Consider the following 22360-nt stretch of genomic DNA (forward strand, 5'->3'; position numbering starts at 1 on the left):
ATATCACACTTTCGCGTCTGTGTCAGGATTACTTGGAACTTGCAAGATTGGTCGGCAGACAATCCCTCGAGGTCTAAGGCGAGGGTTCGGACTGCTGTCATCAGGGAAGGCGCGTCGACGATCGGCGAACCGACTTCTTGAAGCAGTGATTACGGTTTCCAGTTCTTCGGAGCGAAACAAGACGGCCCTTCGCGTCTTCGACTACCAAAGAGAGAAGTCCACTCTTCGCATCAGACTTGGTCAACGTGAGGTACTCCTCGGAGTCGTTTCAGCGGCCGCCATCCTCGCGCCATGATAGTCGGTTGGTTCTTAAACTTTTCGACTCGGGTATATGCTGATAGGCCCAGCATCCGTTCTGGCGCGGCTTGTATTTCATCGAAGAGCTCGGTCTGGCAGGAGGATGTATAGGTGGAGGGGCAGCATTGGTGTTCTCTTTTCAAGTTCATGTACTCAAACCCACTTCCGTTGCTGGGGACGGGATTGACGAAGCCATACTTGGTCCTGGTAATATCCATGGAACCTCAAGAGTTTTCAAGGTATTTAAAGTGTGCTACAAGTTGGCAAATTGACTCGTTGCGTTATTGATACATTCGGGTCGCCTTCATGTCTAGACCATCTCCATCTCGACCTGCGGCCCATCCACTGCATATCAAAACGCAGCATCATCACCGACGACAGCGCACCGCCATGTCACATACGACCACAGCCCTCAGAGAATACAGGATCCCGTCTGCTCTCCGGTTGTCAAGCTGAGGAGCGCTCGAGTAGTAGTTGGGTCGGTGACGACCAGCGAATGCCGGGTGTTGTATGTTTTTGCCCCTTTCTTTTTGGCCATCGTTGAGTTGACTTGTAATACGAAGTAAGCCAGGATAATTTTCTTGTTCCACAAGTAAGATGTCATCAGTACTGAAACCAGCCCTATCAACTGTCTTACACACCATGCGGCAGATGCATGGCTATGTCATGGCTGAGCACCTATCTGAAACACTTGTAAGCTGATCCGCGTGCGGGAATACGCGAACCAACAACTGCTGCATGAGATCATCATATCTGACGTCTCTTACTAGAGAAGGTGAAATCAGGCGCCCAATAGTTTCTGTATCTATTTCTGTCAAAATGCCTTCCCGTCAGCTCTTACGTGTCCAACCCTCAATTACTGAAATTCAAGCGTTTAATTACATGCCGTCTCCGAGTAACGTGGCTGTAAGCCTCAGCCAGTATTGGTCGGTCACTCGTTCTAGACATTCTCTCGGGAACAGTTTTATACCCGTCAACGTCAGTGGCCGTTTCGTTTCCTGACCCAATACCACGGGATCAAGCACAGCTCTGCCGCAAAGGGACAAGACCGCCCGCCCACGACTCGAGTCCAGCCCTTAGGTGCTTCCGGGGACCCAGCTGGACGGCTCGTGGCCGGGGCTGAGGCTGATTTTGGTGATACTCTTGCGGATCTTTCCCCACGCAAACCTGGGGGGTTATCCCCGCACCTTGGACGATCACATCTGTTAGTCGTTGGTCTTACGGGATGCTTCGTGTTCATCAAGCTGAAACTGAGAAACGGATCGGCGGGATGTGAGCGGAAATAAGCGGTGTCGAAAGGTGGTGTCGAAAGGTGGTGTTCAAAGGTGCCGTGGCTGTGGGGGGAGTGCATGGTGCTCTTGGGTATAAAAGGCAAGAAAGGCTCACTGTGTTTCCCTGGCTTAATCTTGGCAAAGTTGAATGAGCAACCTGTAAACATGGTGATCTTCTCTGCTATTTTCTTGGCCTTGACGCTACTGTTGTCTTTTGTTCATGCAGCCGACCCTGTAGTCGACCTCCAATACAGCAAATACAGAGGAAAGGAGCTCGGAAATGGTGTCACACAATGGCTAGGCATGCGATACGCATCACCGCCTCTCAAGGACCTTAGGTTCAAGCCCCCAAAAGATCCTCTTTCGACTCGTACTGTCCAGGATGCAGGCGATGTAAGTCCCTTCCTAACCTCCTGACGGCACTCAACCTTGACACCCTCAGTTCGGTCTAAAATGTATCGGGACAAAGACCAAAGCAGAAAATATCGGCAAGACAGACTCTGAGGACTGCCTCTTCATCAATGTCTTTGCCCCATCGAATGCCTCCAGCAAGGATAAACTCCCAGTCTTCTTCTTCATCCAAGGCGGGGGCTTCAACTCCAACTCGAACCCCATCGTCAACAGCACTGGACTCATCAAGGCTGGAGATATGGACATGGTGGTTGTGACTCTCAACTATCGCGTCGGCGTATATGGGTTTCTCAACGATGGCGACCAAGTGACACCCAACATCGGCCTCTTAGACCAACGTAAGGGTCTCGAATGGGTTCAACGACACATCTCCAAGTTTGGCGGTGACCCTGACCACGTTGTTTTAGGCGGCGACTCAGCTGGTGCTGCGAGTATTAGCCTTCATCTCAGTGCCTTTGGAGGAAAGGACGAAGGGCTTTTTCATGCGGTCGCAGCAGAGTCGGTCTCCTTTGCCACGATGCTGACAGTCAAGGAATCCTTTTACCAATACGAGAATCTCACCAAGAAGCTCAACTGTACCGGCAAAGACAAGTTGGCATGTCTTCGGTCAAAGACAGTCAAAGAGATACAAAAAGTCAACTCCAACATCCCCTATCCTGGAGGCTCTCAGGCGCCTCTCTTCATGTGGACACCCACCATCGATGGAGATTTAATCCCCGACCTTACATACAAGCTCTTCGAGGATGGCAAGTTCATCAAGGTCCCCGCTATTGTGGGCGATGATACAAATGGCGGTACCATTTTCGCTCCCAAGGCAGCTTCAACGCGAGCGCAGGGCGAAGAATTCCTCAAGGCGCAGTTCCCTTACTTGACGGCAGATCAACTGAGCAAGATTGGTGATTTGTATCCGAACCAGAACAAAACTTGTCCCAATGCCGGTTGTTACTGGAGACAGATCAGCGATGTATACGGGCAGATGAGATACATGTGCCCAGGCATATACATCTCGAATGCCTTGACTCGCTACGACATGCCGAAATCGTGGAACTACCTATACAACGTCGAGGATCCAGATGCAATGGAACAAGGCCTCGGAGTCCCTCACACAGTCGAAGTACACGCCATATTCGGTCCCAGGCTTGGAGGGGCCAACCCGCCAGCCAGTTACCTCAAGGGCAAGAAGAATGCACCAGTGATACCGGTGATTCAGGGCTACTGGTCAAGCTTCATTCGTTCATATGACCCAAACAAGTATCGCCATGAGGGTTCAGCCAAGTGGGAGGCCTGGACAGACAAGAGGAAGCAGCGCATCGTGTTTGAGACGGGTGGGGGGACGAGGATGGAGAAGTTGAGTCGAGATATGCAGAAAAAGTGTGCGTATCTCTCATCCATCGGTCCTGACATTAGACAATGAGCGACTGGGCACAGCAATGAGAAACGACATGGGACTACTCCTGAAGGGTCAAGGGAGTTTGTATGTAGCTCTACTGTATAGAACATAGGTAATTAGACATATTTCTTCCCCTGAAAGACTTTTTATTTCTCCCTAGCTCTATGCAATCATCAACGGAAACGTTAATCCAAGTATTGGGAAAGCCGTCCTTCCGAGGGTATCTCAAAGATCATATCCAGGGCCCCTATTGCAGTCCAAGCTTATTCCTGGCCTAATAGCCCATGGGTGTCAATCTCTCTTAAATGCCACCATTTCGCTTCCCCTGATTTCATTCCTTGCTCAACAACTCATCCCCGCCAGGTCTCATATTCCTCCTGAAGCGACTGGAGAGTCTTCGTGGGCGGACCACGAGTTCGAATCAAAGCGGTCAACTCATCAAACACCTCAGGGTCAGAAAGATCACAACGTAGAGGCGAGCCATGTACCCGAGTCCAACGCCGAGCCTTGTGGAGACGGCTACAGTCAATGCGATTCTCGATGGTGTCCGTATCCCAGTCGAGCACCGAGATGTTCGGTGTCTCAAACACCGTCTGGTGGACGTTTTGGTAGAGGAGAAAGCTGAAGAGTAGAATGTCGGCGCTACAAGCAACGTCGCCGTCTGGGAGGAGAAAGCCATGGGTTGCGATGTAGTTGTAGCGCGCCGTCAGGGTGGCCTTGACCAGACGGATGAAGTGGTGTGGAGGGATGGCCTCTTCCCATCCTCTGGAGACTCTTTCAATAGCCGAGACCCAGAATGCGTTCTCGTTAAACAAGACCATGGTCATGAACTCGACGTCGCACTGCTCGAGCATGTAGTTGACCCTGAACTCAACCCAGGCTGCAGCAGTTTGGCGTCCTTGTACATCGCCGAGGAGCTGTCCGATTTCTGAACACTGAAGGTCTTCTAGAGGGGCCCTAAATAAGAGGCCATGTGTGGCGTACAAGTGCCGGACTGAAGTAACGGAAGACATTTCGGTGACTGCACGGCTTGATCGTCGTCTTGTTCAGGATCTCTTCCGGTTGGAGTGAGGTCTTAGATGTCGAGCTGGGGATCGTAGATTGAGTGGTGTTGAAAGTTCAAAGTTCTCCGACTCTGTTGCGTGCGAATAAATAGACAGTCTTCTGTTGCATCTCAAACAATCGTGTAGTTGCCGTTGGTACAACGAACGGCGTCTACCAGGGCGTTGAGGCGGACGTTTTCATAATCAATGCCACCGCGAGCCATGCTAATGTTAAGCAAACAGCCTCACTTATGACTTCCCTTAGAGTGTTTACAGTACTTTCTTATCGATACAGGGCTGTTTGGTTGGCACTTGGAGTGAAGGGTTTACTCTTCCTTCATCGAAGATCGCCTACATTTGACGAGGAGACCAAACATATCGCAAGGTGGGAGACACATACTCCGTAGACAAGATATAATTCTTGAAGCGATATTAAGTCACTAATAAACGACACAATGTCCGCAGGAGTCATGCCCATGTTTACACACCCGTCATCATACCTATCGAAGCATGTTTAACAATAGCCCCTGTGTACCCAACACATTATGACAATGCTCTATTCGCAGAGATAGCGGCTACTCGCATAACTATTCAAGTTACTGTGCGAAACTACGGCGCCCGATTCATTGGCTGCCCTCCAAGATTTGGTCGCATGAGCTTCAAGTGACTGTGAGGCTCCCCGATACAGCTACGGGTCCAACGAAGCCACTTTGCAGACCGCAACTCCGACTACAAGAAGGCATAAGCAAGAAGTATTGGCCATGGGGACATATTGAAGTGGGCATCACATGTTGGTTCCCTCACAAGCGCACCCATGACCACTATGCTTGCGTTGCGACTGAACATGACACAGAACACAGCCAACGTCCTGTCCCTGCATCAAGGATGGCCAACACGGACTGTTTATCACTACTAAATAAACATCTCAGTCACGCTGTTCATTTACAGAACATGGCTTGTTATCTCCAAGTCTCCCTACAGTCATCATCTCCTTTTTGTCACCTTAACCTCAGTGACAAGGCATAATTGTCTGGAGCATCTCGGGACACGTATCAAGAAAAAGATTAATTGAATTCCAGAAAAGCAAGGGATCTGAGACAGTTTCAAGTGAAACCCTCAAGGTCATGAAAGTTGGCCTTTGATGGTTAAATTGGGAACTTAAAGCCTCGGGGAATAGGCAGCCATCTAACAGAGACGGACGCAACAAAGTTCAGCACAGGCTTCGCTTGTGGATAAGCTCGCGCTTGGGTTGCGATTTGAGGTTGCAGCTCTGGTAGCCAATCAGATGCGTCAAGTTGGCGCTTGTCGCATGTTGGAGAGGTTGATTGCCAAGGGATATTGTGTAACGTTGAGCTTCCGAAACTTGGGAATGTCAACGATGTGGCTGGAAGCTTACGTAGGAACAGCAGTTTCTTCTTGCTTGTGATAGAAAAGAAGACACTCTCATGTCGAATCCTTCATCGGCATCGGAACCTGGTTCAAGACGCAGGTTTCGCAGTTCCACCCACCCATTCTACATTCACGCCTTGTCCGATTGGTCGGGCTGCGGTTCGTCCTGTTCAGCTAAGCAGGGGCTCGGACCTGGTTTGACCAAGAGGAGCTGGCGATGACGAAACCAAACATCGAATGCTAGAGCAAGCTTCTGAGAGGAGTGACGAATTTGATCGCCCCCATGAGCACGCGAGTGTTGCAAGGCAAGTTGGAAAGCTGGCCGGATGAGAAGCAGAAGCCAGTGTCCCGCGTCGATGGACGGACGGACGGCCTTGGTTTGCGTGTTTACACGTGCTTTGTGAGTCAAAGGTTGTCGTCATCGAAGCCATCGTCACTTTGTAGACATGTGTCCTGATTGTCTGGCAATCGCCCAAGAGCAGCGCTCATCAGTTTATGAGCATAGCACAATGTGAATAGCTTCATCAATCTCACAAAAGCCAATCTCGCACATTATCCCCCTTCCCAACCTCCTCTTGACCAGCCTCCTTGACCATCTTCCCCCACTTCTAGCTCGCTCCCGTCCATCAGCCACCCCTGTCGAGGATCCCCACCGTTAGTGGCTTCATTAGCGCCTCTCCTGCTGGAACACGCTGGAAGAGGCCACTGAAACCCTGACCCGAGGCCTGGAGCTCAGGGCAGTTCCCGCTCGAGGCGGGGATGGGTTCCGTCACTCACTGCCACTCAACTGCACCTATTGCATTCCACGTCTGCCTTGACTTGCTTCTTCTGCCCACACCACAACCCACAACTTCTTCTTCCTGTCCTGTCCCTTTCCCTTCAGCTAACATCGTCATCCGTCACCATCTTTGCTCCCTCCCCCTCCAACAAACACCAAAAAGGACTCGTCCGCCAAATATCGCACCCGCGCGCGCGCTCTTTCCTTCGCTTCTTCTGTATTCGTATCATTCTCGTCCATCGACTTTCAACGCCATGGCCCCTCCGCCAAACCCCAATCTTCCTATCCAGGAGAGGCTGATTGCCCTCGCCAAGACCCTGCAGTGTACGTGGTATCTCCTTGATCCAGGTTGCGCGCGCATATGCCAGCGAGATCGCTTTGCTAACTGTTGCTTCTTTGCAAAATAGTCGCTTGGTTCGTTGGGTATGTCTTGTCACCGTCCCAGTCCTTGTTCCGTCCACTGCCGGCGCACCGAATGGCCACGATAGCTCCTTGGGCAGCTCCATGTCTCCCTCTCGAGCTCACTTCGCTTCCAATTTTGAGTCGATCTGTGACTAACCAGCATGCTTCGACTACAGACACATGACCCTAATTCTTACCACGATTCGATATGGCTTCTCGTGGCTCCGAATGAACTATTACTCGGGTATGGCCCAGTTCTCGTATCGGACTGCCTTTATCGCCGCCGCTGCCACCTATGGCATTGTCGTCTACAAGACTCTGCGCGCGCGAGCAAAGACTGGCGCTCGCCCTGCTCCCGGCCCTCTGGCCCTTCTTTCCGATGAGAACATTCAGTACCTCAGTAAGGACAACTTTTGCCGGCGGATTGGCTCTTATCTTGAGGCAACTTGAAGCTGACATTTCCCAGTCATGGCCCTCGTGTGGCTCTTTACTCCCCAGTACCCCCTCGCTCTGCTTCCCTACTCGATCTACTCGGTGTTCCACGTTGCTACCTACACCCGCGCCAACCTGATTCCCACCCTCCTTGCGCCCAAGACTGAGCCGCAGCCCGAGGGCTCTTCTCCCAGCCGCCGACCCGTGGTCAACAGCCCACTTGCTGACCAGATTGGTGCTTTCGTCAAGGAGTACTACGATGCTTCCATGTCCATTGTTTCGTCGCTCGAGATTCTTCTCTGGTTCCGCATTCTGCTGTCGGCCATCTTCTTCCAGCGCCGATCTTGGATCCTGATTGTCCTCTACACTGCCTTCCTCCGTGCTCGCTACACCCAGAGCAGCCACGTCCAGAACTCGTTCGCCCAGCTCAGCACCCGTGTCGACTCTCTGGTCGCTTCCCAGGGAACTCCCCCTGCTGCGCGCCAGGCTTGGCAGACGGCCAAGGAGGCTGCCAGGCAGTTCCACGATGCCACCGATGTCGGTAAGTACGTCAGCGGTCCGGCCAAGAAGACCTCATAAGGCAGGATGCGCAATCGCGCGACTCGAACATCTATGAAGATGCGCACTGGCCGGTGTGCGCCTTCCGAGGAAGCCAAGTGTGCTTCGACGAGACATGACAATCTAAAAAGAGGACCACGACGCTACGAGTTGGATCCGGGCTGTCAATCAGCCACTGCGTGAAGACGATCCCAGGCCCATGGAACAAGAGGCAAGGATTAGACGTTACGTCCTGGGAATCGCAAGTTTGAGGCACGGTCGAGCGATGGAGAAAAGCCGTGTCTTTGTGTCAATAGTTTTGTTTTATCCTATACTGGGGGGACTTTTCTTGTGCGACTGTTCCCACGTCTGTCTGTTGGAGGAGTTTGGTGGGCTGAGCATTTCGGCTTGGTTCGACAAGCAAAGGAAGCTGGTTTGGACTTGATCGGGCGGGACATCAATGGGTGGAACAAGGACGAAGACGGGGAGGAGACTGAACTAGGGCAGGGGTTGCGGGATGGATTTCCTGGTGTTATAACTCTGCTGCATTGAATTTCAAGTTATCGTGCTATTCGCTGATCATGGTGCTGGCTGAACAGGTGAGCTGCGAAACTTGTATGTGACTATCCAATTGAAGCCAGTATAGCTTCGTAAAGATCATGAATGTATCAGAAACATGTGCCGGATTGCCGTAGCCATGATCTGAGCTAGCCCGCTAAGAAAATACCTTGGTCTTGAGCTCGTCAATGATGACGATGAGGCCTCATTCCAGATAGCGATAGTAGTGGGGCCCTCAGCCATGACGTCGGTACCTCTGGTAGGTACTGTTAGCATGTGGTGACCACGTCTTTCAACCTTGCAACTTCAGCCTTTCAATCTCCATCGCCTCCTGCTCCCCGGCTAGACCGTCTACGAGCTTGTCCCAATACTCTCTTTAGCCCTCAAGTTCTGTCTCTACTTTGGTGCGCTCTTGGCCATGGCTTCGCTCTTGCGACAGATTGTCGCGGGGCCACGCGCTCGACATCCCGAAGCCGGCCTGGATCTTTGCTACGTTACGGATCGCATCATTGCCACGTATGTCACACTACGAGCGCTGGATTCCTCTATTTTCTCCTCAAATTGCTGAATTTCGCTAACATCACTTGCCCCCAGGTCCGGCCCCTCGCAAACGTACCCGCAGCTCGCCTACCGAAACCCCCTCGACCAGCTCGTCAAGTTCCTGGACTCCAAGCATGGTGAAGACTGGGCGATATGGGAGTTCCGCGCCGAAGGAACCGGATATCCAGACGAATCCGTATACGGTCGCGTGAGGCATTACCCATGGCCAGATCACCATCCCCCACCCTTTCGCCTCATGCCCATGATCATGGCCAGTATGCGAAACTGGTTGCACGGCGGTGATCTAGAGGGCGGACGGGTTACAGAAGATGGGAGACCTGTGTCTTCAGGGAAAGGGACGAACGATGCGGCGCTAAGGGAGGAGAAGCGCAAGTCGAGGGTTGTGGTTGTGCATTGCAAGGCTGGCAAGGGACGTAGTGGGACTGTGAGTTGCAGTTACCTCATTGCTGAGGAGGGCTGGAAGCCTGAAGATGCACTTGCGCGGTTCACTGAGCGGAGGATGCGGCCTCGGTTCGGAGCTGGTGTTTCTATACCCTCGCAGCTACGTTGGATCAGCTACGTCGACCGATGGACGAAAGGCGGCAAGAAATACATCGACCGGCCGATTGAGATTGTCGAGATCCATGTCTGGGGTCTACGGAATGGTGTCAGAGTTGATGTGGAAGGTTTTGCCGATGAAGGCAAGAAGATCGACATCTTTCACACCTTCAAGAAGGAAGAACGTGTGCTTGTCGATCCTGAAGCGCCAGAGGAGAGCGGTATCAGCGATATGATATGGGAGATGGCCGGATACTCGGCCACCAAGCAAAAGGAAAAGGCTCCAGATGAAGCACACTTTTCGGATGCGACGAACCCTGGAAACGGCGAGGCTTCGACGGATGAAAAGGACGCCAAGGGTAAGAAGGAGGCCATCAAGCGCAAGGGGACGGAGCTTCTTCACAAGGTGTCGCCGGCGAGTTCACGCAAGTCGGTCGCTTCCAAGAGCGCATCTGCTCCTCCAAGCGCTACCTCTTCCAAAACAGAACTTACAGATACATCCTCGGAACAAGAACCCGGGGGCATGGCCGTTATTCTAAGACCCAAAGAGCCGATTCGTATCCCCAATAGCGATGTCAGCATCTCGGTGGAGCGTCGTAACAAGACGACCAAGAGTATGGGTCTCACCATGGTAACGGCCGTCGCACATGTATGGTTCAACGCCTTTTTCGAAGGTCAAGGCCCTGAAAACGACGGCAAGCCCGCCGAGAGTGGTGTCTTCAACATTGAATGGGACGCCATGGACGGGATCAAGGGCTCCAGCCGCAAAGGCTCCCGGGCCATGGACCGCATCGCCGTGGTGTGGCGCGTCGCCGGCACCGACGCCACGCCCGAGGAGGTGCTGGAGCCTGACGAGGGACAGCCAGTGCCGCAGGCGAGGGCGGCGGACTGGAAGGGTGCCAATAAGGAAGATCCAGATGCTGAGAAGGATTTGGGGTTGAGGGTGCAGAGTCCGGTGAGTGCGGATGTAAGCAAGGCGAGTAGTATCAAGAGTGCAGAGGGCACTGTTGAGGAGAAGAAGAATGAGGATGGGGAGGATATAGAGGGTGTCAAGTCGACTGGACCTTCAGGGGAGGATCTGACGATTGGGGAGCATGGGGAGGATAAGACGAAGGAGACAAGACAGTGAAGAGGTGGGAGATAGATAATGATGGGCATGTTCTGAGACCTAGCGAGCATAGAAACCACCCATGATATCCATGTACTCGTTCTACAACGGAGCACGAGGGGTACGACACATGGCCAAGGCATGCTGTACCAGTGCCACTATCTCTTCAACGAAACATGTGAGAATGAACGAAAGCTCGAATGACAAGAAGATATGACCAGGAGCTATAGCTAGCGGAGGTGATCCTAGCTATCCCCGGATCTTCATCCAACTACTATTAGTACCCTCGCCCAGTATACCCAGCTCAGACTTCAATGCCTCGTTTCAACGGGCTACAGCCCTGGATCAGTGCCAAGACGACACCAGCATGACTCAAAAACCACGCCAGAACACAACCAACACTGAATCATTCCTCCAAAGCTCAAGTTTCATGCGGGACGTGGCGGCGAGGGACCCTTACTCGGAGAGAAAGCTGATTCACCTTTGTGGAGAGGCTGTACATGTAGGGAGACAGATCACCATGCACATCAGACGGGAGTCCACTGAGCTGAGGCTTGTGCTTTGGAGGGAATACGTGGGAGGTGCAGACAAGGTGCTTCAGAGGATGTTGTATGCTTCTTGCTGTCATCTTTGCAAGTCGATGTACCGATCTCAACTCAACCGACACCCGAGATCTTCAAATCGGTGACCCCGATGGTCCGATAAAACAAAACAGTATTTCCCCTGATATGAACAAGGGGAGACCCTAGGATCTCACGCTCGGATGCCGCTGTGGAAATCTGGAGCCCCGAGAGCCGCAACCTCCGAGGGCCCGGGCCGCGATGGTCCGCAAACAAGGATATCCTGAGAAGAGGATATCGCACGACAGGTTTCATGGAAGGATGGCTGTGTTGCGAGGTGCAGGATCGTCGCGGGGTTGATATCAAGGGACGTCCTTGTTAGAGTGTGTGAGATGGCAGTTGGAAGTTGGTCGAGGAGAGAGGGAACAAGACGCAGCTGTGTAAGTCCTATAAAGCTCTGGGTTCCTGCTCTGGATACTGTGAGGTTTTGTAAGAGCCAAGCAAGACCATACTCATATCCAACACCATGTCGCGAATGCAAACCCTCGAGGAGAAACACCCGGAACTCTTCCGGCCAGACCTCAACATCGACCGCCGCAAGTGTACACGAACAGTCCCCATGGAAGTCCTCGCCCTCGGAATGTCACGAACAGGCACATCCTGTAAGTTAGCAACACACTTCTACCTCCAAAGCCATCAGCTAACATCTCCAGCGATGCAGCGAGCCCTCATGATCCTCGGCTACAACGAAGTATACCACGGCTTCGCCATGTTCGCCAACCCCTGCGAAGTCGAACTCTGGAAGGAAGCCTTCCACAGAAAATACGACCTCCAGCCCGGACAGGAACCTCTCGGGCGCAAAGACTTTGATCAGCTCCTCGGACACTGCGGTGCCATCTGCGACTATCCCGCCAACTGCTTCGGCCCCGAGATGCTCGAGGCGTACCCAGACTCCAAGGTTGTGCTCGTAGAGCGAGACGTGGAGGCTTGGTACAAGAGCTTCAATGACAGTATCATTAGTACCATGTATAACCCGTTCTGGCGCTTTCTCGCTGCCATCGGGGCTAGGTACGTCTCCGAGATTGACGGCCTAACGACGGTGTGGTTCAAGTACCACTTCAAGGCGACGACAAAGGAGGAGATCCAGGCCAATGTGCGAGAGGGATACAAGCAACACTACAAGAACGTGAGAGAAACCACACCCCCTGAGCGGGTTCTCGAGTACAGCCTCAAGGATGGATGGGAGCCTCTGTGCAAGTTCCTGGGCAAGCCCATTCCTGATGTGCCGTTTCCGCACATCAATGATCAGGAGTCGTTCCACGAAAAGTTGACCATCATCATGAAGAAGGGGGCTAAGGCGTTTGCGCGCAACTTGACGTATGTCGCTATTCCGAGTATCATCGCGACAGCGGCATATTACTTTGCGACGAGTGACATGGGCAGTGGGTTGCTGTCGTCTATTCCAAGTCAGGTCAGGAACTCGGGTGTTGTGAACTGAAGAGTTGATTGTAACATGAATCGAGTCCCAGCACGGGTTGATTGGTGAAAGGGTATCTATAGATTGAATGGACGTTCCTTGGGGTAAAGAGAGCATCAATAATGTCTCCCCCTTCCTCTGTAATGCCGATCTCCTCGATATCCTCCATATGGTCCTCCACGTCGGTGGTCTCCTCTATCCCTGTGACCATGGTACCCTCCACGCCCGCCTTCGTGGTGAGGTGGTGGAGGTACAGGCTCCTCGACTTCGACTTCATACTCCTCGTACTCCTCTCGGAAGTACTCCCCTGTAGTCTCTTGCTCCTGTTTCGCACTTTCAGGGTCAAACACAAATCTCATTGTTCCATCCTGCCCCCGCGCAGTCCTACGTCCAGAAGCATCTCCAGGCCAAGAGTTAGAAGTCGCTGGGGATGTGGCTGAGGCTGGTGTGAGAGGTTGAGGATCTTCAGCCTCACAGCGGGAGCAGAAGAACAGATGACGCGGCTCGAATGCCTTGTCAAGGTCGTTGTTAAGCCGGATCTTGATATCGATGATCTTGTTCTGGTCAAACTGCGGCCCAAGCTTGGTCGACTTTTGGTGCTGCACGTAGAGATCGAGGATGTCAAGCATCGTCTCCATGACAGCGCCTCGGTGATATTGGGGCTTCTTGGCCGCGTATTCTTGTACCCTTTCAACATGTTGTTCTGTCATCAGAGCCGTAAGCTCCACCACGGCCATGACCATGGAGAAGGTTGTGCGCTTGATGGGCACAAACGTCTTGTACATGTCGATGCACATGGCGTATGCAGTCTCGAAGAATGGCTTGCCCTCTTCCTTGCCCAATATTTCCCGTACCACCTTGACGAGGAGCTTCTGAGGGTATCGTGTGCGAAAATCGAAGCCGATAGTTTCGAGGATCAAGCGTTCGAGGCAGATGATGATTTTCCCCGGCGAGTCAAAGATCTAGGACGAGATGAGAAAAAATTCAGAGCCCAAGAGCATATGGGGTTCGTACCTTGTCGTCGGAAGCGGCTGGTTTCTCTGGATTCTTGACATTATACGCCGCGGCAAGAATTTCTTTGGACTTTTTGATGGTATCCTCCACCTTGCACGCTACAAACAGAGCGGCCAGCGCTGCGTCCTGGTAGTTGTACTCGGCGTCGCGAAAGTTGAGTCGAAACTTGTGGAAATACGTGCACGCAGTATCAAACGTTCGAACAGGCCTAGCTATTGTCAGAATCGAGGCAGAGAACTGAGCGTCGTGTCCAACTCACAGCTGCAAGTACTCTCTGACGTTGTCAATCAGCTGCACGCCCTGCAGTCGGTAATTATCCTGCCTTGCCGGGTCGCAGCCGTTATCCTTAAGCATTCGTCGGAGTTTGAGCTCGGTTGTGTATTGGTTCGAGCTCGAGATGAAGCCTGGATGAGGTCCAATCTTAGGTATCGCGTCGCCGTTCGTCGCCGTGGCGGCTCGTTCGTTGTTTGAGGGGGCCATTTCGGTGGCTGCTGCGCCGAGACCAGGCTCAGCGGGTAAAGGATGCGGCAGGAATGTATGCGGTGATCGAGAGTACTGCGGGAGGTGTCGTGTCTGGGGTGTTGCTGGTCGTAGAGGCTGCTGGATATCGCTTGGTTCTTGGGCTTCGAGCGACGGAATCGAAGGATTATCGTGGAAGGGGTTGATCCGCCAACCCGAGGCGCCGCGGGCCGTTCAATGTAGTTTGAACACGAATACGAGTTGAACAATACTTGCAGACGGTGGTCCGGCAGTTTATTAGTAGAGGAATCCAGGTATTTTGTGTTTCTGAAGAGCTTGAATCAGTTGGCGATGGGAGCTCTGATGCACAAGGCTGAGGCTGGTGTGTGGCGCAGTTGCACCAGCCACAGTTCGTGGTTAGGTATCTTGAATCCGTCTGCGCAGCGACAACTTTGGGAATGAACAATCACAACTTAAGCGATTGGCTCACCTGACGAGTTGGTGTATAATTTTATGGTTTCTTGTGTGCTTATGACTGTCGTTTATTTACAGTGACATTGGTATGTGCAGGTTCTAGTTAAGTAGTTGTGCCTCCCTGAATCACCATTGATCCCCAGTTCAAAACGCCAATGCCCAAATTTCAGCAACATTGTAAAAGAAACGACGAGACAGAGTAGTTCAGTGATTGTCTTCTCTCCTGCCCAGACCGCTGTCAGTTTGCATATTTTAATTATCGTTGATTTGGCACGATTGTTACCTTCATGAAGAATTTGACATTTCTTCTCGCCTGCAATAGGGTAACCCGACCCACCCGTCACAACCAAGTCAGGGCCCCATTGCAGTCGGCATTTCTGAATCGATGTCTACTCCAAATCCGTAGATGCGATAGTAGGAGCGTGATGGAAGTCACCGTCCGCCTCCTTGAAAGAGGGAAAGGGGAGGGCAGCAGCCAGAGTGGCGCAGGCGACGACGAAGAAGGTGCTGAAGTTCATGTTGGAAGTTGGTGAGGTATGGATTGTAAGAAGGTACTAATGGAATGAAAGTGAAGACAGGATCGAGTGAGTTTTTTTCGTAGATGGTATAAGTAAAGCAGGAATAGAGAGAATGGAGACCAGCTCAGCTTGATGTCAAGGAAGAACCAATGTTTGAATGAACGATGAAGAATGGTTTTTGGGAAACAAGTGGTTGAACCATTGTCTTTTGTATCATTGAGGGATTGTCCCGTTCAGCAAACTCAATCACCCTAACCCACTAGCATCAGCCCGACTGTCTCGAATGATTCGCTATCGCTCGAGGCGTCGTCATCCAGAACCGCATCTTTCCTTCGAAACGACCGATCGCCAGGGCACACTGGAGTCTTCACGTCCACCGGGGGTTTGACTAGTGACGAATACTTCGGGTAGTGGGCGCTGGCGAATCGCCGGAGCAGGGGGGATCTGCAAGTCAGGGAGGTGGGAGGTTCAAGATGGAGTCACTCTCAACTTCTTAGAGGGCAGATTCTGCAAGGCCCCTTGCTTGTTTCCGACGGTCCGTAAGAAGAGACAAACAAGCCCATGATTTGATGTTGCCCGAGTTCCGTGACTCGCGAGTTCCTGTCTTCATGGTGAAACTTGTACTTGCTGAGGCGGAACATCTTCATGCCGCAGTGACCAATGAGAAGCTCTCACCACAGGAGCTCATTCCCATTACACCCACCCCCGCGCTCCTTCCGGAAGCACGGTTGGTGGAGGTATTAGCTCGCGAGCTGACGTCTTCAGCCCCAGGCAGACTCTCCATCTCCAACATCGAATCCAGCATCCACAGCAGCTCATCACACGAATTAACCATACTTTTGGCATCTGCATTTTCATTGGAGTTTATCATCGTTCACCATCATGCTCTACCCTTCCTTGCTCCGCCTTGGATTGGCCACGGGGCTTCTAGCCAGCCATGGCTATGCCGCGCCCGCCCACGCGACTGACGATCTGGACGACACTCCACTTCCCGTTGTTGTTTGGCATGGCCTTGGTGACTACGTCCACAGCGAAAGCATGAAAGCCGTGGAGGAACTCATCGAGTCCGCCAACCCTGGCACATTTGTCTATGTGATTGCTGTCGACAAGAGCTCCGAGCAAGACCGCACCGCCACCTTCACTGGCAACGTCTCGGCCCAAATCGAGCAAGTCTGCGAGGAGCTCGCCAAGCATCCGATCCTGTCTACGGCACCGGCAATTGATGCTGTCGGCATCTCCCAGGGTGGCCAGTTCCTGCGTGGCTACGTCGAGCGATGTAACTGGCCTCAGGTCCGCAGTCTCGTCACATTTGGCAGCCAACACAATGGTATCTCCAAGTTCAGAGTTTGCGGAGACAACGACTGGATCTGCAAGGGAGCTATGGCGCTTCTTAAGTTCAACGTCTGGAGCAGCTTCGTGCAGTCGCGTCTTATCCCCGCCCAATACTTCCGTGACCCCCAGAACCCAGACTACGAACGCTATCTCGAGCACTCCAACTTCCTGGCCGATATCAACAACGAACGCGAGCTCAAGAACGAAAAGTACAAGGCGAACCTTGGCAGCTTGACCAACTTTGTCATGTGGATGTTTGAGAGCGACACCATGGTTTCCCCCAAGGAGTCGTCCTGGTTTGAGGAGGTCAACGGTACCGAGGTCACCCCGTTGAGAGCCCGCCAGCTCTATCGCGAGGACTGGCTCGGTCTGCGTGAGCTTGACCGCAAGGGTGGTCTTCGATTCCGAGTTGCACCTGGTGACCACCTCGAGAACATGGGTGAACTGCTCAACAAGACAGCAGCCGAGTTCTTTGGCCCTTGGCGAAAGACTTTCAAGTCTGACATGGAGAACCCTACGGGAGACGGTCTCTTTGAGGCGGGGGAGCTATAGCGTTGCACCGAAGTGACTACTACCGAGTGTTCTGGATTTTATCGTGGTTATTCTGCTCATAAAGCTGGTTTGAAGGGAAAGGTGAAGGCAGGGAACAAGGCGTGAAATTGATATGTTAGGAACAAGGTCGGATGGGTTGGCGTGTTTATGTAATACCACTCAACAGGACAATATTGATATTGGATGAATGCAAAGGCACAGTTCTATTTATTCTTATTTTGCCGCCGTTCAACGCCCCAACACCGGTGCCGAGAGTAATGCAAGGTATCAGTTTAGTTGTCAATGGCCTTCTTTGCTTTGGCCTTTTGCTTCCTCAACCGGGTCTTTCGGTCCGAGATTTGCTTGTCGAGCTTGTCGTCGTCGCCCTCGGGCACCTTCTTCTCCTTCTTGGCCTTCTTCTTGGGAGCGGGAGACTCGGCCTCCTCGGTGGTGTTCTCGAGCGACTTGCGCTTCTTGCCAATGTTGGCCTTCTCAGCCTTGAGCGTCTTGGTCTCATCCTCCTCGGCAATGACATCGTTGTCGTCGACCCAGAGCTCGTCGGCCATCCAGATGGGCAGGGCGGTGGTCTCAGGGCCCTTGATGTAGATGCTCCTCAGGTTGCGCCACTTCTGGGGAACCCACCTGTCGATCATGGCGGTAACGACGGTCTCGACATTCTCGGCAATCTGCTCGGGGGTCCAGCCAGAGTATCCGACTCGCACGGCAGTGTTGGTGGTGGGCGAAAGGCTGACGAGGGCTGCGCCAATGGCCTTTTCAATCTCCTTGGCGATCTCGGCGGGTGTGCCGGCGTTGACGACACCCTCGGTCTTGACTCGCTTCTGTCGCTTGCCGTCGACCTTGGGGGCCTTGGCCTGCAGGCTGACGGGGATGGGTCGCTTCTGAGTGGTCTTGTAGAAGGTCTTGCCCAGGACCTTGGGTAACCGGTTGACGATTCGGTCGTCGGCGAGGAAGATGTCGCACTCGGAGTAGAGTTTCCTCTGGGCCTCGTACTGGCTGTACTTTGCCTTGAGCTTGCCGTAGTCGATGACGCGGGCGATGCGCTTGGACAGCTCGGCGGGGAACTCTTCCGAGGCGACAATATCCTTGTAGGCGCGCTGGGGATCGGCGGTGATCAGGCAGATGGTGGCCGTCTCGTCGGTGTTGAGCGAGTGAGGAAGGACGATCTTGCCGGGCTGGAGACGGGTCTTGTCGGCGATGTGGCGCTTGGTGGTGAGGGTGAGCCAGATGGGGGTCTCGGTGGGCTCATCGTCGTCGTCGAGGAGGTTGCGCTTGCCAGACTCGTCGGCCTTTTGCTTGGATGCCTTCTTGATGTGTGCCAAGAGAGCCTTGGAAGCTTTGAGGGTCTGGATCCAACGGTTAGAGGGAGACTGATGAGGCTGCAGAGAGGGGGTTTGACAAACCTGATCAGGGTCAATGGCAGCTACGGCAGTAGAGCCAGCGGCGACGAGTTCCTTTGAGGGCGCCATTGTCGCGATCGCAAAAAAGTTGTCTTGGGAGATGCAAGAAATGTCGAAGTTTCTCTGATAGTGGGGACTTTTTTTCTATCAGTATCAGCGAGGGAAGTCCAGAAATTTTTTTTGTCGCCGGTGGTTGGGCGGTCGGAATATGCAAGCCCCGGGCTCCGGTCTTGGCGCGACGAGATGAGTGAAGTGTGGCGGAGCGGGAGCGTCGGGGGGTCCACATTCTCACGACTGACGCGACGCAGGCTTACTTACAACATGCTCATCATCATCTGTAATCTGACGACAAGGAACTTGCTTCTTTTTTTTCATCGAGAGTTAAAGTTATAGGCGGTGCTTTGTCGGTTTCATCATGGCTTCCGACTTGAGTGATCCTACCAACAGGAGGGCCTCCTGTGATCAGTGCAGCAAGTCCCCTTTTGGCTTACATAACCCTACCGCGTAGCATGACTGACCGAGTGCAGGACAGAAGAAGTTGAAGTGTGATGGTGAATATCCAGAATGTGGAAGATGCTCTGGCATGGGTGAGCCGTGCAAGTACTCTGCCCGGTTACCCATGGGCAGGCCCAAGAAGCGAAAGATGCAGCACGAGAACGAAGCTCAAGATAGCAGCGCTGCCACCTTTTCAAGCGGCGTGTCAACAGCGACACTTGAAAAGAGCGTCTCGAGCGAGACGATAAGCGATCTAGAGCCGATTGCTTTCGATCCATGTCTACAGCCCCCCAGTGACTTGACGGCCGATGTGGTATCTTGGGGGTATGTGAAGCCCCTCTTACCTTGATGACCCGCTGCTGACAAGCCCAGATGTGAGACCAATGTCGACCCAAAATTGTTGGCGGTTGAGACAGATCCTGGACAACAGACCTGCGCTTGTCTAGCCAACCTCTATCTATCATTGGAAGAGGTTCGAAAAGCAGACAACTTGCCATTCGCGGCGCGGCTTTCACTTCTGCGGGATCTCACAGCCAACGCATCGAGTATCATACAATGCCAAGTGTGTCCGACCAAGTTCCTCTGGGCGATGCAGAATGCGCAACTCCTCAACACTTTGATAATTTCAATCGCAGAGGGATACAAAAAGATTGTGAAATCGGTCGAGGATGAGGCACAACGTGCTCAGGAGGGGAACGAGTCCAAGCTCTTGTTCATCGGGGACGGTGAAAAGTATGAGCAGACTTCTCAGAACGGCAACGCTTCCTACGGCCAATCTGGATTTCCCCTGAGTCTGGATCCCCTGGTTTGGGAGAACATCGCGAAAAAGGCCATCAAAGCTGAACTCTTTGGCACGAAGCATTCCATCTCGCCGTCGTTTACAACCATGCTGCAACATATGGAAGATCGTCAGCAGGGCTGGCACTCGGGTAGTCTCCCGGTCACCTCTGGAATCGGGTGCCGACTGCCTCACCAGGTAAAGGACAAGGAGCCGCATTGTGTTTCATTGGTGAAGCACACAAGGGGCATGGTCAACCAGCTGCTGACCGATATTTGATTTGCATTTGTTGCGTATATGATACGTTTGTTCGTGTTTAGATACCCATTACTCAATGCCTTGGCGTAGTTTTCTATCAATCGTATTTTGCAACCCCATTTGGGATACACACGAGCTTCGTGGTTGATGCGGCTAAACCTGTTCCGGACATGTACGAGCTTGACTCGATCCCCACTCCTCAGGAAGGGGTTTAAATACTCGGTGCCTATGCCAGGCTCCCAGGATGCGCCGTAAAATACTAGAAATGATCAATTGATGGGTCCTGGCGCTTTCTAGATTTGCATCTCGAGTGTTCCGAGCCCCTAATTATCGGGTTCTTTGTAAAACCCGTGCCCGTTGGCGCTTGAACGGTCCCACGGTCCCGCGGCCCCGTGGTGGCCAACGGTGTTGAGACGACATATAAGACCAGTGGCGGCACCATCTCGAGAGCCTCAACTCATCAGCTTCATCACAATAGCAACATCGTTCATTTCATCTTGTTCCACCTTCTCCTACATAACTCGACAAAATGACCTCCACACACACTGAGTGTTTGACTCCCCTCGACCACCTCATGCCGAGAACCTATGTTGGTGTTGTCTTCTCCTTCCGAACCACTGAAAAAACCACCACAATCACTTCAAGACTCCAAGGAGGTCTTGCGAGTCTCTCAAAGCAGCTGCCCTGGCTGACTGGCCGAGTCTTCCCAACGACCAGAGGTCGAGAGGGTGGTGAAGTCCCCAGCCTCGAGATCCGATGGAGTGACGATGATGCCGTTCCTACAATTCAGGATAAGGGCGTGATCGATGCTTCTTACGCCAGTGCTGCTGAGAGTATCATGCCTCCCTCAGCTGTCCCTGCGGATGTGATGCCGGTGCCCGCCATGGTCGACGAGGCTACCTTCAGCTCAGGGGTTCCCATCTTTGGCGCGTCCGTTTTTCAATTTTCCGACAATCAGGGTGTGGGATTGTTCGTTTCGATTCACCACAATGTGGTTGACGCCGCTGGATTTGCGCAGGTTGTGAAGCTCTGGGTTCAAAACCTCTCGGGAGCTGAGCCGACTGGCGAGAAGCTGGGTCTCGACAGATTCACCCGTCTCTCTGAAGTCCTTTCTGAGGATCTGTCTGCTGTTTCGAGTCAGTCGACTCCTGAGATCTTTGCGGCGCATCCTGAGCACTCGAGCACTCCTCCCGCGTTCCCGACTGAGTTTTCGCCCGCGACGTCAAAGGTGTTTACGATTCCTATTGGTCGGATCAACGCCATCAAGGAGCAACTGGAGGGTCTCGTGTCAACTCCTCCGACTACCAACACTATTGTTTCTGCCCTCGTATGGTCTGCCATCACACGCGCGCGGGCTCAGCGAAAGTCGGACCTGCAGGGCGAGTCGAGCCGACTTGCCATGGCTGTGAATGGTCGACGACGATTGGGCGAGGGATTCTCGACTGCTGAAAATCCTTATTTTGGAAACAACATTCTCTACTCCCTGGCCAAGACAGAAGTTGAGAACCTCAACATCTCTTCCGATGCAGACTTTGCCCAGAAGCTGGCCAAGGTCTGCAACGCCATCGCCGAGTCCCAGTCTCCCACCAAGATCAACTCACACCACATCGCCGAGATCTACACCCTCGCAGAAAAGATGGACAACTACCAGATGATCTTTCCCGGCTGGGACCTGTTCTCCTCTCGTGATTTTACCCTCACGAGCTGGGCCGACCTCGGCCTGTACGAGCTCGACTTTGGAGCAGGTCTCGAGAAGCCAGAGTTTGTCAGGGCGCCGCACTCCGAGGCTGACGGTGTTGGTCTTGTTATGCCGAGGAAGAGGTCGGATGATGAGGTGCTTGAGGTTATCGTCATGTTGAGGAAGGATGATATGGAGGTTTTGGAGAGTAATGGCATCTGAGATGATAAGGGGTTTCGGGATAGGTGTAGAGGAGCATGAAGTTTTAGAGGAGTATAAGTTGAAAATAACTACTGTTGGGGATGGAGCTCTAAAATAGGCATATAAAATAAAGCCTGCATTATTTCTTCACATGGCGCATAAATCAAGTGCACTACATGCTTGGTCGGTCTGCATAGCCGGAGTGTTTACATGTAGATCCGGCTTCACACCCGGAGCGGCTGTTGTACCCGATGACACTACGGCTGATTTATCCGCCAGACAACTGCATGTGTATCAATATAGTTTGTGATAGGTATTGGGAGCTGCAGAAAGAGTGAGGGGGGTCGGCACCGAGCGTTATAAAAAGGCTGGTCTCTTCGTGTTTTGCCATACCAGGCTGAGGAGGAAGCTTATCCATCCACCTAAACCTTTGAATAATATCACCAAGCAGTT

At 52.7% G+C, this 22360-nt stretch overlaps 9 protein-coding genes and 1 pseudogene across 10 annotated transcripts, besides 1 other annotated feature; 7 read left to right on the forward strand and 3 right to left on the reverse strand.

Annotated features, from left to right (window-relative positions):
- Positions 1-1733: 1733 nt before the first annotated feature.
- NCS57_01006600 (Carboxylic ester hydrolase) lies at positions 1734-3393 on the forward strand (the record flags this gene model as incomplete). The annotated part of the gene is made up of 2 exons (XM_053059824.1): positions 1734-1961; positions 2011-3393. The coding sequence occupies 2 exons, from the start codon at positions 1734-1736 to the stop codon at positions 3391-3393; spliced, it is 1611 nt and encodes a 536-aa protein (XP_052910218.1).
- A 326-nt stretch (positions 3394-3719) lies between these two features.
- On the reverse strand, positions 3720-4382 carry NCS57_01006700 (uncharacterized protein; the record flags this gene model as incomplete). The annotated part of the gene is made up of 1 exon (XM_053059825.1): positions 3720-4382. One exon carries the CDS (start codon positions 4380-4382, stop codon positions 3720-3722), a length of 663 nt encoding a protein of 220 aa, XP_052910219.1.
- Positions 4383-6656: 2274 nt separating this feature from the next.
- On the forward strand, positions 6657-7992 carry NCS57_01006800 (uncharacterized protein; the record flags this gene model as incomplete). Its single annotated transcript, XM_053059826.1, has 4 exons — positions 6657-6903; positions 6987-7002; positions 7158-7381; positions 7448-7992. Exons 1-4 carry the CDS (start codon positions 6834-6836, stop codon positions 7990-7992), a joined length of 855 nt encoding a protein of 284 aa, XP_052910220.1. The 5' UTR covers positions 6657-6833.
- A 934-nt stretch (positions 7993-8926) lies between these two features.
- NCS57_01006900 (uncharacterized protein) lies at positions 8927-10735 on the forward strand (the record flags this gene model as incomplete). The annotated part of the gene is made up of 2 exons (XM_053059827.1): positions 8927-9024; positions 9103-10735. 2 exons carry the CDS (start codon positions 8927-8929, stop codon positions 10733-10735), a joined length of 1731 nt encoding a protein of 576 aa, XP_052910221.1.
- A 1065-nt stretch (positions 10736-11800) lies between these two features.
- On the forward strand, positions 11801-12772 carry NCS57_01007000 (uncharacterized protein; the record flags this gene model as incomplete). Its single annotated transcript, XM_053059828.1, has 2 exons — positions 11801-11936; positions 11988-12772. 2 exons carry the CDS (start codon positions 11801-11803, stop codon positions 12770-12772), a joined length of 921 nt encoding a protein of 306 aa, XP_052910222.1.
- A 95-nt stretch (positions 12773-12867) lies between these two features.
- NCS57_01007100 (Cyclin N-terminal domain-containing protein) lies at positions 12868-14245 on the reverse strand (the record flags this gene model as incomplete). The annotated part of the gene is made up of 3 exons (XM_053059829.1): positions 12868-13713; positions 13766-13973; positions 14025-14245. The coding sequence occupies 3 exons, from the start codon at positions 14243-14245 to the stop codon at positions 12868-12870; spliced, it is 1275 nt and encodes a 424-aa protein (XP_052910223.1).
- A 1853-nt stretch (positions 14246-16098) lies between these two features.
- Positions 16099-17100, forward strand: NCS57_01007200 (Palmitoyl-protein thioesterase 1; the record flags this gene model as incomplete). The annotated part of the gene is made up of 1 exon (XM_053059830.1): positions 16099-17100. One exon carries the CDS (start codon positions 16099-16101, stop codon positions 17098-17100), a length of 1002 nt encoding a protein of 333 aa, XP_052910224.1.
- A 272-nt stretch (positions 17101-17372) lies between these two features.
- Positions 17373-18566, reverse strand: NCS57_01007300 (uncharacterized protein; the record flags this gene model as incomplete). Its single annotated transcript, XM_053059831.1, has 2 exons — positions 17373-18443; positions 18501-18566. The coding sequence occupies 2 exons, from the start codon at positions 18564-18566 to the stop codon at positions 17373-17375; spliced, it is 1137 nt and encodes a 378-aa protein (XP_052910225.1).
- A 454-nt stretch (positions 18567-19020) lies between these two features.
- Positions 19021-20049, forward strand: NCS57_01007400 (annotated as a pseudogene). Its single transcript has 2 exons — positions 19021-19316; positions 19365-20049.
- Positions 19021-20049: a sequence feature.
- A 508-nt stretch (positions 20050-20557) lies between these two features.
- Positions 20558-21928, forward strand: NCS57_01007500 (uncharacterized protein; the record flags this gene model as incomplete). The annotated part of the gene is made up of 1 exon (XM_053059832.1): positions 20558-21928. The coding sequence occupies one exon, from the start codon at positions 20558-20560 to the stop codon at positions 21926-21928; it is 1371 nt and encodes a 456-aa protein (XP_052910226.1).
- Positions 21929-22360: the final 432 nt, after the last annotated feature.

This window comes from Fusarium keratoplasticum, chromosome 8 (genome assembly GCF_025433545.1).
Source record: "Fusarium keratoplasticum isolate Fu6.1 chromosome 8, whole genome shotgun sequence".
Taxonomy (NCBI): Eukaryota; Fungi; Ascomycota; class Sordariomycetes; order Hypocreales; family Nectriaceae; genus Fusarium; species Fusarium keratoplasticum.